The sequence below is a fragment of the Labrus bergylta genome, chromosome 13 (genome assembly GCF_963930695.1).
Source record: "Labrus bergylta chromosome 13, fLabBer1.1, whole genome shotgun sequence".
Taxonomy (NCBI): Eukaryota; Metazoa; Chordata; class Actinopteri; order Labriformes; family Labridae; genus Labrus; species Labrus bergylta.
The window spans coordinates 3191554-3211956 of NC_089207.1; the positions used below are offsets into that span (position 1 = coordinate 3191554).

At 38.3% G+C, this 20403-nt stretch overlaps 1 protein-coding gene across 1 annotated transcript in view; it reads left to right on the plus strand.

Annotated features, from left to right (window-relative positions):
• Positions 1–20403, plus strand: part of uxs1 (UDP-glucuronate decarboxylase 1) — a 41848-nt gene that overhangs the window by 17158 nt on the left and 4287 nt on the right. Inside the window, exons 10-13 of the mRNA XM_020655358.3 lie at positions 8413–8532; positions 9545–9588; positions 19784–19844; positions 19982–20039. Coding sequence (XP_020511014.1) covers positions 8413–8532; positions 9545–9588; positions 19784–19844; positions 19982–20039 — 283 coding nt within the window. The remainder of the gene's footprint in view (positions 1–8412; positions 8533–9544; positions 9589–19783; positions 19845–19981; positions 20040–20403) is intronic.

Below are 20403 nucleotides of genomic sequence, written 5' to 3' on the forward strand. Positions count from 1 at the left end.
TGATGAGTGGAGGTTATGCAGTCTGCTCCTCCTCAGACACAAGGCAACCATAGTGAAGATTCAAACTGTGCATCTGTTTCTGTTTATATAATGTAGTTCAAACTAAATTGAATCGCATACTTAGAAGCAAATACAGAGGTGTATTTAAAATCACTTTAATATCATTGCAGTGTAGCCTCCTCAGTTTCATAAGAAGTAGTGACGATACAATTTTGGGATGCAAATTTGTGTGCTTTCTTCAAATCATTTTGTAGAATGAAAAAGGTGCGTCATATAACCCCAGACAGATTGAGAAAAATAAATGGAGATTGTAAGAAATATACACTGAGAGGTGAGTAGTGAAGATACCTGTAAAGAATATCTGGGCGATCTGGAAATCCAGAAGTCAATATTTTGACTTCACTGACAGTCTTTTTTCAGACATTAAAATGGAAACAAGAAGTGCACTTCTACTTAGGAATAAAGACTGTATGTTAGGAAAGAATATGCCATTATAGTTCAGTTTGCAAAGAGCATGTTCCTGTATCCAGCTCCCTGCAGTATTAGAATGTTTACATGAATAAAACACCAACAGTTAACGGAAAAACTGTTTTTCACACGCCATCCAGGAGGTGTTACCCATCTGCCATCTACCTTCTGCTTGTCAATGCAACGTATGGGCGCCACTCTTGCTCACGTATACAAGCGCTTGGCTCGCCTCGAGTGTTGAGCTGAGTCTTCAATGTAGCACTTTTGTTTCCCTTTCTTGAACGTCATCTTCTATAGAGTTTACAATAGTATCGACTTATTTCAGATTAAATAGTAAGATAATGGCTATAATGGCTTTTTATCAATGACCACGTCCTCACTGCAACCCTTAATGATCAAATAGGATTAATTGATCTGATTTTCTTGTTTGGCTGCTCATATTATTTTTTTTAACTGTGACCTGTATCAGATCCCACAGTGAACTGGTCATTGTCCTGAACTGACCTTCATCTGATAAAGACAAACATTAAAGTCGTCAATCGCAGCACAACGTTTATGAAAGTTAATATGGAAGCCAGTGAAGGAAGCATGGTTTATGGTTTCATTATTAAAATGATGTGCAGAAGAAGCCAGCGAAATCTATGATACGACTGAGAGTGAGGAGGAGATAGAGAGACACATTTTAATGATGGCTTTCTGTTGAGTTTTTTGGCTGCTCTGTCAGTGCTGAGGTGTGTGTGGGTGCTGAGACGAAGCAAGTGTGACGTCAAAGTGCCATCCATTCTGACCCGACTTTTCAGACTCAGATCGTATTGCAAATAATTCTACCTGTATGAGATTGAAGACCACGCATGAATGTAGCCCGATTCTGATTTGATTTGAAAGATCAGAGTCTGTGTGACTTTATCTGTTCAAACCGTTAGAAGAAAAGAAAAAAACAGATGTGGCCGGGTCCCTTTTGCCTGCAGTGTGAATGTAGTCAAGGTGTTTGTGCATGACTTGCTGTATAGAGCACTTTGAGGGTTCTAGAAAAAATCACTTAATAATTTCAGTTCTAATTACATTTTCTGAATTTCTTTGGAGACATTGGCTCTTTTATTTTGAATTAAGCCCTATTTTCATTACCTAATATTTGATTCTTAGAAATAATGACTTAATAATAAGTGTCTTATGTATAAAAATGACTCCTCTTCATCACTATAATAAGTATTTAAAATGAAGTGGAACGGACAGGGATATGTTGATTTTCCTTGCAGATTGATGAACTAAAGCATGACTAAATTCTACCTACACAAGTATTAATCTGATTTACGTAACCAACTTTAGTGTCTTTTTTCTCATTTAAATTGGACAAACTCAAAATCAAAACAGCCCCTCTGGCACATGTGAAGTGGATCGTACACAAATGTCAAAAAATGTCAGCCATAATAACAAATGTCAGCCTACGTCACAGGTCAGTGACCTCTTGGTCTCTTTTTATGTCCATTTCTGTTTTGTCCTTCCTGTCATTTCCTGGTAAAAAAACAACAACAATATACATCCTTCTGGTTCCCTGTCAACCTTTCTCCACACAATACCTCGTGCCAAACTACCCAGCTCTAGCCGGATAACAGCATAAACAAATACCGAATTATCCAGAACAATAATAATGATGTTGTCCAACATGATCACTGATGTGTACTGAAACAAAACAACAAATCAAAAAGACTTCATTTTAATCATCAAAACATACAAAAATAGCTATGCTTATTCAGCATCAGTCGAAGGGCCAAGAAGACTGCAGATATTTTCTCATTGCTGAAATATTCATCTAGAAGTGACTTATGTTAGGTGAAATGGTTACACGTCGTCAGTCGTCATAACTTGAGTCAACAGCAGGTGAACACATTGATTTCCACCATATATATATATATATATATATATATATATATATATGTGTTTTAATTGCTTGCACAAACCAATGCATTTATACACAAACACTATTTGTTTAGGGGTTAAAAAGAAAATCAAATAGTGTGTTCACATCTCCTAAAAAGTGTGATGCATGTATCGGTGAGGTAGTGCTGTGGTTTGATTACACTGTTGAATCAAACACAAAATTACTGAACACCCCTAGAGCTTTAATTAGTTTTCTCCTTTGTCTTCAGTAAGCAGCCTGTACATCGTGCTGTTAGAGACGTGAACATAACTTTCAATTTTGATACGAAGAACAAAAGGACTCAAGATAAAGTGACCTATGCTTTATAAAGGGCCACAGCTGTTCTCTCTATATTCCTTGTATCAGCTTTGGGTTAAGACATATGATGTTGTGAAGTTGTTATTGATAATATTGATCATTAAAATATCGGAGATTCATATAAAACACCTGCAGTCAAACAGATAGTTGTGAGTATTGACCAATGAAGTGCTGATTGTATCATGTCAGACAGTTGTCAAATTCCACTTGCATTTGTACAGTAGTGCTCTTCAGATTTTCTTATTTTCTCTGCATTATCTGGTGTCGTGTTGGCCTTTACATAATGTTAATGAATGTTAATTTACACACTTTTTAGTCCCTGTGTTCTTACACATTACCTGGACCCTTTGTGCTCACAACCTCTTGCACATGTTATGATGCACTTTGGTTCACGAATGGCATTATAACCCCTACAGAAAGCCTTGAACTAAAAAAATCATATTTTTCCTTATAGATTTTTCTAATATGGTTGTGCTCTGAAACAGAAAGTGTGTCTCCCTGGATGTGAATTCCTCTTTCCACTTCTGAACACATTTATATTCACACATCACACACACACACACACACACACACACATACAGACATGTACTTCAGCACATGTACTTTAACAAAATCAATCTATGTTGTTTTCATGTCCCATCTATACAAATACCCTTCAGTGAGATGGTCTGAAACAGTTTTGCTTTAAGCAGTTTAAAAGCCCCATTTTCCCAGTTATTACCCTGACATGTGCTTGAATACTCATGAAAATTTGGGTCCATGTGGGTTGCCATGAAGCGGTCTCAGGGATGTATGTGTAGTCACCTTACATTGAGCATTTAGAGTGGGTACGGAAAGTATTCAGACCCCTTTACATTTTTCACTCTTTGTTTCATTGCAGCCATTTGCTAAAATCAAAAAAGTTCATTTTATTTCTCATTAATGTGCACTCAGCACCCCATCTTGACAGAAAAAAAACAGAAATGTAGAAATTTTTGTAAATTTATTAAAAAAGAAAAACTGAAATATCACATGGTCATAAGTATTCAGAGCCTTTGCTGTGACACTCATATTTATCTCACATGCTGTCCATTTCTTCTGATCCTCCTTGAGATGGTTCTGCTCCTTCATTGGAGTCCAGCTGTGTTTAATTAAACTGATTGGACTTGATTAGGAAAGGCACACACCTGTCTATATAAGACCTTACAGCTCACAGTGCATGTCAGAGCAAATGAGAATCATGAGGTCGAAGGAACTGCCCAAGGAGCTCAGAGACAGAATTGTGGCAAGGCACAGATCTGGCCAAGGTTACAAAAGAATTTCTGCAGCACTCAAGGTTCCTAAGAGCACAGTGGCCTCCATAATCCTTAAATGGAAGAAGTTTGGGACGACCAGAACTCTTCCTAGACCTGGCCGTCCAGCCAAACTGAGCAATCGTGGGAGAAGAGCCTTGGTGAGAGAGGTAAAGAAGAACCCAAAGATCACTGTGGCTGAGCTCCAGAGATGCAGTAGGGAGATGGGAGAAAGGTCCACAAAGTCAACTATCACTGCATCCGTCCACCAGTCTGGGCTTTATGGCAGAGTGGCCCGACGGAAGCCTCTCCTCAGTGCAAGACATATGAAAGCCTGTATAGAGTTTGCCAAAAAACACATGAAGGACTCCCAGACTATGAGACAGAAGATTCTCTGGTCTGATGAGACCAAGATTGAACTTTTTGGCTTTAATTCTAAGCGGTATGTGTGGAGAAAACCAGGCACTGCTCATCACCTGCCCAATACAATCCCAACAGTGAAACACGGTGGTGGCAGCATCATGCTATGGGGGTGTTTTTCAGCTGCAGGGACAGGACGACTGGTTGCAATTGAAGGAAAGATGAATGCGGCCAAATACAGAGATATCCTGGAAGAAAACCTCTTCCAGAGTGCTCAGGACCTCAGACTGGGCTGAAGGTTCACCTTCCAACAAGACAATGACCCTAAGCACACAGCTAAAATAACAAAGGAGTGGCTTCGGAACAACTCTGTGACCATTCTTGACTGGCCCAGCCAGAGCCCTGACCTAAACCCAATTGAGCATCTCTGGAGAGACCTGAAAATGGCTGTCCACCAACGTTCATCATCCAACCTGACAGAACTGGAGAGGACCTGCAAGGAAGAATGGCAGAGGATCTCCAAATCCAGGTGTGAAAAACTTGCATCATTCCCAAGAAGACTCATGGCTGTACTAGCTCAAAAGGGTGCTTCTACCCAATACTGAGCAAAGGGTCTGAATACTTATGACCATGTGATATTTCAGTTTTTCTTTTTTAATAAATTTGCAAAAATTTCTACATTTCTGTTTTTTTTCTGTGAAGATGGGGTGCTGAGTGCACATTAATGAGAAATAAAATGAACTTTTTTGATTTTAGCAAATGGCTGCAATGAAACAAAGAGTGAAAAATGTAAAGGGGTCTGAATACTTTCCGTACCCACTGTATTGACATGAAGGCAAGGTGGTTTGTTTATAGACTGTGCAACATGACACTTTCAGGTAATTTCACAGGTGTGAAATATTTAACAGACAATCACAAAACACCTCTGTGTGTAGTGGCAGGAAATAGGTTACTGGTTCTATGGGGATCCCCGATGGATGAAAAACTGATGTTATTGACATCCTGCTTTAAGCTCATAGCACATTTAAACTTTGAGTGCGAAGGTGCGATTTGTTTACCTTGTAAAACAAGCTGGCCAGGTTAGGTACATGCACACACCTACTTTTCTATGAACAGCAGGATTACACACTTTCCAAGAACTCTCCATCATTTCGTCCCCATTGTGTCCATTGTTCTCTGCCGTACCGAATACATTGACGCGCTGTGATAATTGAATTTCATGTTGCACAGATTCAAATACGATCTACATAATGTTCATGTTTTTATTCATGTGAAATGACCTAAACTGGTTCCTCATCCCATCTCAAGTACTACGTATTGATGCCTGAGGCTGACATATGAAGGCCATGGGTTTTTTAAAAGGAAGTCTTTTGTACGTGTGGGATCAGTGCGAGTACCCAGGATGTACTTGTAGTTGGCTTCATTTATTCATTCTTCGTCCGAGAGTGTGTGAGTTACCATTGTCTTAAGGATATTTTGACAACAGATCAGTTCAATTTCCTCTCACACTATGCAATTCATTCTTCTTCAGATTCTTAGAATGTAACTTCTGGTATCTCACTAAAACTCGATGGTTAATGTAGGACATGGCTAATGAGTAAGAAAGAACATTACAGACATTTTTGCAGTAACCTTTATAAACAACACTGTATACCGTTTGGTTGGTTTCCAAAGAGTAACAGGTAGATGCAGATCTCCATCTGACACCATCTTAACATTGCATGCACTTCATGAACAGTCATTTAACCAGAATGTGCAGCCAGTGTTGTGTTAGTCAATTATTATGTGCAAGATCACAAGAGGAACACGTAGCCATCGAGCTCAGAGTAAATCATCATTTTTAAGACTGTAGACATCAAGTCAGAAAAGAGTTTGAGAAAGTAGAAAAGAGGTGAGAAAGACTGATCTGGTTTAAAGGATGTATTCTACTGTAATATGCAAGTACTTATATGTATGATTTTGATATGATGTGTACTTAAATTATATTATATATAACGTCACAAAGTGCTTTACAGAAAAAACAAAAAATCCCAACACAACAATAAAATCTGATTAAAATGATCAATTTTACATCTGTTTTCAAACTCTTAGTAATTCGTCTTTATTGGATATCCATGTGTTGTCATTTGTGTTCTGCTTTTATTTTGAAGGTGACATAGTATGAAAAATCCTTAGCAGTGTTTTATAACATATATTTGAGTGTCTACTGACCCACAAAATGTGAAATAAACCCATCCAGTCCTTTGTTTTGTAGTCTGCATAAGTCTTACAACACTAAGAAACCTGCTTTGTTTCAAATTTTCTCTCCTTGTGATGTCACAGTGGGATTCTGATAAAAAAATCAATAAAAAAAAAAAATCCCCTCCCCTCCCCTGATATCTCCACCCATGGACTCCACCTCCAGCCTAGAGGAAAACTTTTACACAGGTCTGCGATTTTTATTCTCGCTAGCGACGGAGTGACGTCTACCGGAAAAACAAACATTGCATTTAAAGAGACACACACCAAAACGGAGCATTTTAAGAGAGCTGGTTTATACAGGGTCACAAACCTCCTCTGGTGCTGCATTTATGTTTTATTCTGACCAAAGCACAGCACAGATGTTTCATTTAGACCACATGGGACTGTTTGAAAAGGTGGAAATTGGGTATAATATGTCCTCTTTAAGCTCTTTGTGAAGCACTTTGTAACATTGTTCATGCAGCACTTCTCTGAACAAAGATTATTATAATTATTATATATATATATATATATATATATATATATATATAATAAGAATTATTTCTATCTTTATTTTTAATGTATCCTTCTGTTTCGTTTGCTGCCTGTCTTCTCTAAAACAAAGAGGAAGCTGCTCTGCAGACTGTAACAGTTAGCTAATGTTACTTTAAAAGAGTTTCAGTCAAAGGAAATTACGTTATTTAACATGACTTAACAAATCAAACTTCAAGGCATAATAAAAAATAAATGTCTCTTTGAGTCACATCCCATTTTTGGAAGCAATAGTGGTCCATGCTCTTTCACAATAATGTTATTAAATGTTTTATACTCTCATTACTGCTTCGATTGAGAGAGCCCAAACTGCCTCCAAAGAGCTGCTTCTTGTTTCTGAGTGTTCCCTGTATATTAATGATGCATGCTTCTCTGTTGTAAGGATTAGCTTTGTAAGCCTTTTTAGAGACAGCTGCTCAGATTCTGATTGAAAAGACTGACTGATGACTTGGGTGGCAAAACATATCTTACTTCGAATATAAAAAAGTTTGAACGTAGTGACTAACACAGTATCGATTAACATTGCCTTGTTTTAAGTTTAGAAAATAGCAACAAAGGAGCACACTCGACAATCAATACATTTCCAGGTGCACGATCGCAACAAGACTTAAAATGAGACAAAAAAGTCAGCACACTAAATGTCCTTCAAGTTTCATAAGGCCTGAAATGCAACCGTTGTTTTGTATGCTGATCTTTCCCAGATAAAGAAAACTTGAAGGACATTTAGTGTGCTTCTCTTTTTGAGCCTTGTTTTAAGTTTCCCTGCAGGTCATTCATGGATAATGTATTGGACGACTTGTGTGTACCTTTGGCATTGTGATATAATACATAACCAGCACACATATAATGTCTAGTGTTACATACATGCTGCTTATACTTGATCATTTAGTGGGGCTCCATGTTTCATTACCCACATTAGCATTACATCCATATCATCTCTGTGCACACAAGTTATTGAATATATTTCATGCATACGTTATATCAGAGCCATTAATGACTATTTTTGTGCAGAAATATGTTTATCTTTTGCATCATGTTATTGCCTTTTACTTGAATTTTATGAACTACTCTGTGTTTGCCCTGACTTTAGATGCCTTGTATGTTTTAGTCCTGAGTTTTTTTGCTTTGCTTTGTCTGTCAAAGCACTTTATAAACACATGTTATTTTTATTATTCCACAGAAAATGCCACTAAATATTCTTCCCAATAAATCAATTGGGCAAAATGTGGAACAGTAACACAAGTAATTGGTATAAAGATCACTCATAACTAAACATCATGCTCTTTGTTGTGTCTTTGCTCACAGGAAGGAGTGGAGGTGAGGGTGGCGAGAATCTTCAACACATTTGGCTCCAGGATGCACATGAACGATGGCCGTGTCGTCAGTAACTTCATCCTGCAGGCTCTGCAGGGAGAACCTCTCACTGTGAGCAATTTAAGTGTTCTAATTATTGCATGCTCAAACACAGCTCTGTGGGACTCCACTGAGCCAGGAGCAAAGCTGATGTGAAGTCACCTGACAGTGTGACTGATTGAGGTTGCCGGTATAGTAAATCATACAAAAGCATATTGATTAAACGTGATTTTAACAGAGAAGTAACACACTTGGGCGTTCCTAATCTGAATACATGTTTATTTCATATAATAAGAGAAATAGAGTATTTAGAAAAGGCTTTAAAAGAAACATATTTGGATGCACAAATCAAAAGTTAGCTCAGAAGATGAAGAGCATAGAAGAAAATGTAATTTTAAGCATCAGTTTACAAGGACAAAATTAAAACAGAAATGTATTTCTGTAATTGGAATTAAATTGTGGAATTCTTTAAATAATGATTTGAATGGTTGTGTTCAGATATTTCAGAAAATGTATAAGAACAGAGTTATCAGACTGTATGAAATTGGCAGTTAGAGTATTCTGTGTGTGTTTTCCTTCTAATTTCTGAGGAAGTGAAGACTGAATTGTCAGATTTCTTTTATGTTGGCATGATATTCATTCATTGATTGTAATTGGACAGACCATCCAGACATTTATTGTTTGCTCTTTGAGTAAGGGGGCAGGCAAAACAAGATTTATTCTTCTCCCTGCTCCTTTCCGTAAATGGGATAAAGTGTGAATATTTTTTTTCTTTTTCCTTTTCTGTTCTGACATGTACGGAACAAATAAAAAACAATCAAATGAAATGAAAAGTTATGACTAAAGTGGTTTTAGTAGTTAAAGTAACAAAAAATAACTTCTTATTTATAAGGACTTGAAATCACCTAATAATATATTTTTAGTGCCTACTAATTCAATATGGTCGTGTATTACTGATTTATTGCAGTTGCTTAGAACATCTTGTTATGTACTATGTTTGTTTTTTTGATGCATAGTAAAATGCTTCCGCCTCCTGTGTTTGCCTCATGCAGGGGTGATAATCACTTTTCTCTTGTTGTTCTAGGTGTATGGTACTGGTTCCCAAACAAGAGCCTTCCAGTATGTGAGGTAAGAATGTCAAACCCGCCCTTTAACAGTATGTGTAAAGAAAACTAACATCAGTTGGTACCCACAACTTAGGAAGCAGTTTAACAATGCAGTAATGATGTAATGTTCTGCATACATGAAAACACAAAACACGTCATGTTATTCTGCAGGGTGTGTATTTTTAGTCATTACCACTAACTCTGAGATGGAAAACACACTTTTCCTTTTTGCTGTTTTCAAAGGTTTGTGTTCATGTTAATGCACGGACGGATGAATTTAAGATAAAGCGAAGGGTAACTGCTTTTTTAAATTAGTCTTTGAAGTGTTGCGCTAAATACCAACGTGTGCGCGTCGTCCTGCCTGCTGGAGCTGATATATTTGTGAATGGCAGATTAAATGAGTATTTATTGGTCTGTGTGCAGGTGATGATTAGATCAGTCTGATCACTTTGAAGCAGTAAGATCAGACACCAGGAGCATTTGTGGCACTCATATCTCTATTAAGCATTCAACCTCTGCCCGTGACTTTGGTGTTTGGTGTTAATCTGTGAAAGCCAAGGTCGTCATGAAAAGCCTTCTTTGGGGCGATGTTCTCAAAAAAAATTCAGATGACCTTTATTAGCGACACTTTTTGTAAAAATCAAAAAACTGTTTTGAAACAAACTAATGCCTAATGACAAGAGTGTAATTTTCCCAGATACAGCGCCCTAAAACAGCTTTCATTGTAGTCAGTTTAATATTTGATGTTATTTGGTGTTATATCTGACTGGTCAACAGAACAAGTAATCAAACAAATCTCTGCTATGTAATTAAGTACAAACATAACAAACACACATTATAATGACCTTCAGGCTGCCAGGTAAACCATCTTTGGCATCTTGATTCACAATCACTTCCTAAATGAACAGATTTATAGTTTAACTGACTTGTTGTTGTACTCTGATGATTAAGTGTTTATTTAATTTTTTTTTGAGCAGTGTATTTCTAGAAAATGAGACTTAGACTTGACTCCTGGGTGGAAAAAAAACCTCTTCCTGATGAATATGGTTCCAAATTGTGACACCTTATCATCCTGGTGATGTTTTCAGATAATATGTAATAATAAATAATAATAATAAGGTAAATGACCCACAGCTGGGCGTACAGGCACTGTGCCCTGGTGGAGCAGATAATTATTTTTGATTTTATTTTTGATTTTATATACTTTATTCATCCCTAAGAGAAATTCAGGTTTACACTGTTATTTTAGAGACATGCCTCTCACACACATAGGCCCAAATCACACACGTGCACAAACAGGACCTGTGGACATGCATCAGTGGAGAGATGTCAGAGTGGGGGCCGCTACACACTTCTACACAGGGAGCGCACCAGAGCAGTGGGGGGGGTTCTCCTGTGCCTTTCTCAAGGTCACCTCGGTAGTGATCAGCAAGAGCCCTGGCACTTTTCCAGCTACCAGACCAACTTCCATATTATGGTCCGCATCGGGACTTGAACCGGTGACCGTCCGGTTCCCAACCCAAGTCCCTACCGACTGAGCTTCTGCCGCCCAAATTAAATTAGATTAATCGACACGTTAAGTGTTTCAGCCTTTTACATGCTGCAGGTATTTTAAGAACTGAAGGAAAGGCTCTCACTATCGTGTAAAGCTGTTGTAGACGTCAGATACTGTAAGAACCACCAATTAGTTATCAATATGCTCAGTTTAGGAAATATATACGTTTGCCACTGTTCACTCCTGTTGAGGGACCGTGCTCTGAATCAAACAGAACATACATTTGCAAACAGCTCTGTCCCTGTACATGCCTTTACACTTGAGTGTCATGAATAGAACAAATCCATTCATCGTTCTCTGCTTGATCCCTTGAACAGAGGTCAAAAGTATTCTCAGTCATTACTCAGGTAGAAGTATAGATACTGAGGGTTTAAAAAGACTTCTGTAGAAGTTGAAGTATCAACTCAAACTTTTTACTCAAAGTGTAAAAGTACTGGTTTCAAAACTACTTAAAGTATAAAAGTAAAAGTAAAGTAAAGGGGGAAAAAATGCCATTAAGGACAAAAGCTTAGGCCGCACCACAGGGGTCTATAGTGCACTACCCCAAAAAACATTTTTCTAAAGGTCATTATGAGTATAATGTTAAAATGTTAATGTTAAAAAATTTGGGATGCACCTGTTTCAGCCGCATTTATGCCCATTGACAATGAACGCATTTTAGTACAATGCAAATACATTAAAGAACCATATTTGTGTACTACTGAGCATTGACTTGTGTTTCATGGAGCGGAAGATATGATGAATAGTTGCCTATAAGTATTTTAATGGTGCAAAAAGTCAAACTTCAGAGGCATGTTATCAATAGTCTTTATTGGAATGTAAATGTACGTCCAAGCTTAGCTGCAGGAATCTGTGAGGGGCAACGGATGGAAGATAACAAAACTGGACAAGAAAATTGATGTACCCCAGGGCAGGCTTAGTAACAATTACCCTTGTATGGTCAAATTCACTCTATCCAGTTGGCGCGATTTATCTGGATAGGTTTTTGTTTTTGTGTGTATTTTTTTTTTTTTAACGATGACAAGCCGGAATGAAATCGGAGTAACGAGGCTATTTTTAAAAGTTAAGGAGTAGAAGTAAAAAGTTGACTGAAAAATAATTACTCCAGTAAAGTATAGATACCCAAAATTTCTACTTAAAGGCTTTATATGCGATTTTTTTTGATCCAGAAAGATGTCGCCCTTGAGCACCAGCATGAAACCAAAACAACTCTTGGTGCATTGTTGTGTTAGCATGCTAATGCTAGCGATCTTTATTATGCTGGTATCTTCACACTGCATGTAAATTTACCTGAAATGAGCGTGATCTAGAAACACAGTTAAGCAGTGAGTACAGTATGTTATTCTTCTTTTCTCTAGTCCCTCAATTAAACAACTTTTATACACGAGGGGAGGAGTCAGCCGGCCGTCCGGGCGATGTAAACAAAGTGAAGATAGGACTCTGAAAACTCTGAAAACATCACAGACAGTGGGACTCGGGTGTTACACCCATTGTAGACAGTCATGACTCACAGAGTTATTTTCAGAGGATATACTTGATTTATATTATATTTAAGTGTGAAATATAAAGCCTTTAAATAAGGTATAAATAAGTATTTGTACACCTCTGCCCTTGAACACCTCTGACAGAGTTAGAGTTAATTAACAACCATGTTTTTTTCTGACTTGTTGAAGGATGATGCTAATAAGTGAGCCAATATGCTCACTTCTCACCCCAGTTGAGCGTTGGATGTTGTGCAACCTCAACAAGATGCAGAGCAGCGCCCAGTGATTAACGATTGTGTAAAACAGCCAGCAGGTGCTATTTTAAAACTTGTGAATCACTGCGAGCACTATAAGCCATTAAGTAAAGCGGCAGAAATGTGCACAATAAGTGTAAGGCTGATTGGTCCATTAGTGTACCAGCACAGCTTTAGACGGATAGAAACACCAGCTCACTCACTCATGTACTGCATGCATGATCCCTTCTAGGCTTAGAAAGAAATGCATAATGAATTCAGGAAATTGGAAAAAAATTACAATTAATGCAGCAGGATCTTGACGTCATTAGTCCTGAGAATCCATGTTACATGAAACCCTGAGTCAAAAATAGTTGCACAGGATACATCTTTCGCAAGCTAAAAGCAGCGAGCAAGGAAGAGAACACCAGGGATGAAAGCCGTGAATTAAAAGAGGAAATGTTCTTATTCTTCTCTTGCTAATTGCTACTTCTTAATGAAAAACACTTCCTCACTTGAGTCAAAGGTTCAGTTTTCCACTGAGGCAACGTACAAACTTCTAATAATCCAATCAGTCACTTCTATAGGAATTAGTCAGTGGGTAACTGACGAGGGTTTCTTTGAATTGATGTTAAATCTTGGCGGTCTGGTTCTGTTGATAGCAATCATCATTTTTATTGTTTCCGTCTTAATATGCTTCAGAGGCTTAAATGTCCAGTTGGAGCAGAGTGAGTGATACATCACTGTCAAAAAAAAAAACGTCTAAAGGGGGGAAGATAACAGAAATATGTTTAAATGCAGAGTTGTGTTTTTATGGTAATATGTTATGCAGAGATGGGAGATATGTCAAAATATGAGTCATCTGTAGTGATGTAAGGGGAAATAAGAGGCAGGCTGGTTTGCCTGCCATAATAACGCTGGGTGCTGTCTTTAAGGAGCATGACTAATGGTCTTTTATAATCTGCTGCCTGTGCACAGTCCTCGTTTAATGTTGTCACTTTTGGTCTGAAGAGAGTTTTAGACTGAAGTCCTGGAAAACCTAAAACATTTAAATAATGGTAACAATAAGAGTTCAGTGCCATCGAGGGCAGAGTGTTTATTGGTCCTAGGAGGATTCTTTGGATAGAAGAGTTCAGGGGATTGTGGTGGAATTTCTGTACCTATGTATTAAGATTGAAATGTACAAACATCATTATGTTTATTCACTGTTTTCTGATGTCAGTCAGACCTGATAGAGTTCAGCTGTGACTAGAACACCAAGGACAGCTTAGTGTGTTGAGGGATCTTCCCCTTTATATCTGCATGTTTGGTAGACTTAGTGTCTGTTCCAAATTGTACTACACAGATTAGTTTAGGTCAGTGTGACTCTGACGTCAATAATGTCTTCAAATCCTGTTGAAGAGTTTGGGAGAATTGGCATAGCAGGGACACAGCATCAGCAGCTTTCTACCCATCTCTGCTCCGGAGTATTCTTGTATGTATAAACTTTCATCAACGTAAGCCACCTGAGTCAACAGAGTCTTAGGGCGCGGTCACACTGGCCACCTGTACCGTGCTGTACTCAAGCACGATTGCCCCCCCCCCGCTGTGCCATTCCCACGCTGGCCGGCACGGCCCGCGGTCATACTACACAGGACTAACCGTGCCGAAAAGCACGATTACCTCTTGTACATAACGTCTTAATACAACACATGCACGCTTTGTTATTATGAAGCGTGCTCAGTTTACAAACAGGCGGACGAGAGAGAGAGAGAGAGAGAGAGAGAGAGAGAGAGAGAGAGAGAGAGAGAGAGAGAGAGAGAGAGAGAGAGAGAGAGAGAGAGAGAGAGAGAGAGAGAGAGAGAGAGAGAGAGAGAGAGAGAGAGAGAGAGAGAGAGAGAGAGAGAGAGAGAGAGAGAGAGAGACTTTGTGTCTTATATTGAGTCATGTTATTCAGATACAGACATGAAACTCTGGATTTCTCCATAATGAAGGCTGTCAGCGTTGTTTACCTGCGTGCTTGTGCTCGTGTATGAAGTGCACCGTGCTGAAGCACACCTCTCTGAAGTGTGCCAAAGACAAGGAAGTGCACCGTGCCTGAGCACACTGGTCAAACGAACTGGACTTTAGCGTTTAAGCATATCAGTGAGAGCAGATTGGTGACAAAACAAAAGGTTGATTGTCGTCTCCCCCCCTGCCGTTGCTTCAGTTTAAAGTGTATGCTTCTGGATTTGCCCACTTGAGAAGAGTTGTGCTAGCTTACTCTAATAATGGCAAACCAGCAAGATCATGTTTATGTGCACCGTTAATTTAAAAAAAAAAAGAGAGATGTATTGTGCCTAAAAAGGCTCAACAACAATGAAAGGCACCAAAGACACATCCGCTCACCATCCTGGAAATCCAAAAAAGACAAATCAATCAGTCTTCATTTGTATAGTGCCAATTCATAACAAATGTTATCTACAATTCTTCAATTCTACAATTCACTTAGCAGACGCTTTTCTCCAAAGCGACGTACATCAGAGAGTAAGAACAACACAAGCAAGGATCTAGAAAAAAGGGAACAATTTCAGTAAGAGCAAACGATCAGCTCTGAGTCTGATTGGACACACAGGTGCTGACAGGAAGTGACCAGAGGCAAAACACAACATTGAGGGCAGTTCTTGAGAGCTCTAATCAGTATAGAAACCATCTTATAAGTCGTCCTTATCAAACAAAAACCATCGTCATTACCATCATCATCATCAATAATATGGAGACCATCATCATTAAGTTAGTAGGTATTCATGAAAGAGCTGGGTCTTTAGCTTTTTGTTAAAGGTGCAGAGGGACTCTGCAGATCACATGGAGTTTGGAAGTTCATCTCATGACACGTTAGAAAAAGTGCAGCTCTAGACTCTTCTCGTCTGTTAAATGTTTTACTTCTCTGCTCGTCGGGACTAGGAGAAGGGGCAGGTGATGCACAGACTTTTGTTTTTTGAACCATTCAAGATTATATAGCTGACTCAGATCTTACCAGTTTTGTAAATTGCCAACAAATATTAATCACATCGTCTTACTTGAAACTGCAATCAATCTTAGAATACAGACAGCAAAGATCGCATATGTCGTAAAGAATGACAAATTGAGTTAAAAAATATTCTCCCATACGTTTACCTCCTCAGCACAGGCACCCAGCACTAGCTGTTAACTAGAAATATGATTAATGAGGTTGATTAATTATTAGAATACTGTTATTGAAGGGTCCCATGTTGCGCTTCATGGTCACACCGTATATCATTCAATTTAAATAGGACACATTTTCTAAGACACTCATTGTTGCAGTCCAGAAACTGGTTGTATAATAAGCCTTGAAAACATGTTGTCCTTCACTATCCAGCTATTGTTCCATGTATTGTCGGATATTAAATTGTATTGAGCTGTATGGTGAGAAAAGGTAAATCCATGAATGTGACACATACAAGTCACATTCATGTTATAATAGTCTTTCCCATTCAGAGGAGTTGTTTGTCACTCTGCTGTAGTTCAGCTTTTCTGTTACTTTAGTTTCAAATGAAAGAGCAGTGAAAGGGCCACAGGAGCGAGCGAGCGAGCATCATTATTGGTATTCTTCATGCCGGCCTTCTCAGTCTTAGTTCTGCTGTTGTTATTTCTTAGAGATATAGTTAGTGTTTGTGTGTGAGTGTGTGTGTTTGGCCGTACACACTTCTCCAACTAATAAACGATTATTTTCCACATAAATACGTTGACCTTTTCTTGACCCTTCAACAATTAATCTAGATCAGGGTCGCTGATTGGAAACTAGCCAAGCAGAACGATACAGTTTGTTGTGTTAAAGGTTGTCTGTGTGTTTATACCTGCCCCATGGAGCCCAATTTTAGGAGTACATAACCATCAGGTTAAGGTCGTTTGACCAATGTGAGTACGCTGCTGCCACGTTAAACATCCTGAAAACGATGTTGCTGTTTCAGGTGAGGGCAAGATGTTGATGTTAAAGAAACCAAGCAGTAGTACTATGAAGCACTTAGAAGAAGATGGCGATCCAAACTACACATGGTCATGGTTCTCACAACACATTTCACTTCATTTTTTCTATTTCTTCCATACATGTCAAAACACACAACAGAAAAAGAAAAAAAATGATTCACACTTTATCCCATTTACGGAAAGGAGCAGGGAGAAGAATAAATCTTGTTTTGCCTGCCCCCTTACTCAAAGAGCAAACAATAAATGTCTGGATGGTTCTGTCCAATTACAATCAATGAATGAATATCATGCCAACATAAAAGAAATCTGACAATTCAGTCTTCACTTCTTCAGAAATAAGAAGGAAAACACACACAGAATACTCTAACTGCCAATTTCAAACAGTCTGATAACTCTGTTCTTATACATTTTCTGAAATATCTGAACACAACCATTCAAATCATTATTTAAAGAATTCTACAATTTAATTCCAATTACAGAAATACATTTCTGTTTTAAAGTTGTCCTTGCAAACTGATGCTTAAAATTACATTTTCTTCTATGCTCTTCATCTTCTGAGCTAAAAACAAACATCTTTCGTAAACTTTCTGGTAATACTTTACTCTTTGCTCTAAACATAACTACAAGTGTCTAACTCAACTAAATCTTTCAGTTTCAGTAAACCTGAACTTAAAAACAGCCCGTTGGTGTGCTCTCTATAGTGGACTTTATGAATGAATCTTACCGCTCTTTTCTGTAAGATAAATAACAAATGACAAAAAAAAAAACATCTTTGCAGTTGTTTGATGGGGAAGAATTACTTATTTTTTGTTGGACCCCAAACATTCATTTGTGTTTAAGTTAACACAAATATGTAATATATCATGTATACGATATATAAACATAATGTTTGACCACGTCTTAAACTATCCCTTTAACCTCTGCAAAGTGGTTCAAATTGTGTCTTGTAAATCTCTTTAATGCACAATATGACCGGCAGTCTGTGCACACTCCGCACACTGCTGAATTAAACGCACCCTCTGTTGTCAATGCTTATGTTTTTCACTGCATGTGCATTATTTTTTCCGTCTCCCGCACGTGACAGCAGCGCATCGCAACTCTGCTCCGGTCTGTCCGGTGCAAGCATGTGTCAAGCTGAACAGAGCAGATTGACCCGGACAGGAAGTCAGACAAGGAAATGCATAAGGCATCCCATCAATTTCAAAATATACAGACCCTCGATCGTATATCACACGACTTTATTAACATGTCAAACAGGCACCACAATGAACAGCAAATCAATCTTGGTGAGAGAAAGAAACATGTTTTCCACACATGGTTCTCTTTAAGTCCAGGGTAATCTTGTAGTTCTCCTGTGATCGTGTGAACCCGCTAGCCCAGCTGCTCATGGCTGCGCTCCGTTGCGCGTAGGCTTCAAAAAATTGAGAAATTGTACTGGTTTTAAATCTTCCACAGCAAAGATCCTCAGTGAGTGAAGCGTTCCTTTCCACTGTAAAAAAGTAAGCAGGCTGAGATTTTTCATGAGAAAGCACTTCTTACAGATTTACAGGACAAATCAACAAAGAGAGGTACCACATCTTCTAAAATGATCTTTAGGTGAAAGTCCCTGACAAAAGCTTCAAAGCTCAAATCACTCATTTTAAAAAATATCAGTTTTTGTGTTTAAAAAAATGTAAATGTCTATGACTGGGTATTTTTTATATTATTTTCTTTCCTTTTTTTAAATGTAGCACTTGTAAATTAATCATCTATACGGTAACACAAGAGCTCTGCAAGGTTTTATTTGTTGTTCCTTTCAGCTGTATTACAATACACAGCACAGTGTTTCTGTTTTGTTTTTTGTCCAGTGTTTCCTCACTGATATAAATGGAGTGGACAAAATACATCCCTCACTATACCATGTATATATTCATGAATGAAAATTTGACATGTGTTCACATGAAGAGCTTACTGATGTGAATATGATGCAGTGCTGCGGATTAGATTTTTTTCATACTAATCCTATATCTATTAAACCTTGACCTGTGGTCTGTGCAGGAGCCTGTCATATCATTATGTTTAATAATCATTATGTTGGGCTCATAAACACAAAGCAGCACTCGCAGGGCTGCACGTATCACTCTGAGGGAATGAACTGTGTTGTTGTTTAAAAAAATGAACATGCAGTGCTTCTGGTTCTGGACTCTTCTGGATTCTGGTTCTAAACTACACCGCAGATGAAAATGAAACCAGAACGGCAGCACTGCATGTTAATTTTTTTTATCTGTGGTGTAGTTTAACCCCAGGCAGACTGGGTAAAGCTTTACATGACTCTATTAAAAAGAAACCTTTGAAAAATTAATAAAATATATTTTAAAAAAAAAGACAGCAGCAGTGTGATAGGTCAACAATGAGGGTGTGAAGCAGAGCTATTGGAAATATGTGACCAGGTGATGAGAGAGGCTGATGACTACAGGGACATTTGAGTGAGCGTGTGTAGAGGAAGTGATTAAAACACAATATGAGAAACCAGCATCTAGAATATAGTCTTCTTACCCAAACTTTCAATAGAGCTTCTTAAGTATGTGGACTTTTGTGTTGAGAATATTTTCCAGATATGTATGAAATAAATCTCCCAAAGCTTAAAAAAAAAACCTTTGAACAGTAGCACTGGCTTTGTGATTTGTAATGCTACATATGCAGGAGACATCAGAGGGTCACAATGTGCAGCGTAATGTTCTGGAAGAAAAAGAGAAATGATGATTGTACGTGTACTGAGGCTGCAAATTCCTCACGTGGTCACAGAACATTTGTACCGCTGTGATGATCTGTTTATGGACGTCTGTGTCAGTTGATGAATTTGTATTATGTAGCACACAGCATACACAGTTTCTCATCAATAAATCTGCGCTCTGCTCGTACAACGCAAAGCTTCAGTGTGACTTAAAGAAAACAACACATTTTGAAGATATCCTTTTTGTGTGTCTCATTTGTTTCCAGCGACCTGGTGAACGGCCTCGTCTTGTTGATGAACAGTAACATCAGCAGTCCGGTCAATCTGGTGAGTTCATTGTTTTTACAAACTGAAGTGGAAAATGAATTCTGCAGTCAAATGATTTACCAGCCGCTCCGATCGGTCAAGTCTGCCGCCCCCTTGTTGACACTGATCTGATGAAGGTGTATTAAATGTGTTTGCAGGGTAACCCAGAGGAACACACCATATTGGAGTTTGCTCGTCTCATCAAAAGTCTCGTCGGTAAGGTTTCACATTGATCAAGATAGTTGTAATTCTGTGTGTCTGCACACACTCGACCCTTTGCCATCTCAGTCCCCTTCCCCAAAGCCTATCGCTTGCTTGACTGCTTATCTCTTAATGTCCTTCTCCCACTTACTCGTCCCATTGTCTCTTTTATCTCTCTTATTCCTTCTTAAAGATAAGTTGTTCCTCACTCGCGGTGACCCTCCCGTGGATATTGATTTTTATTTTTTTTTCGGTGTAGGATTTAACCCCTTTACTTACAAATACAGCTGTGATGCTGTTCAGATATATTGGATATTCAACGTTAAATCTAAAAATATCCTTGTGGGAAACACAGAACATCCACCAGATACGTGTCAGC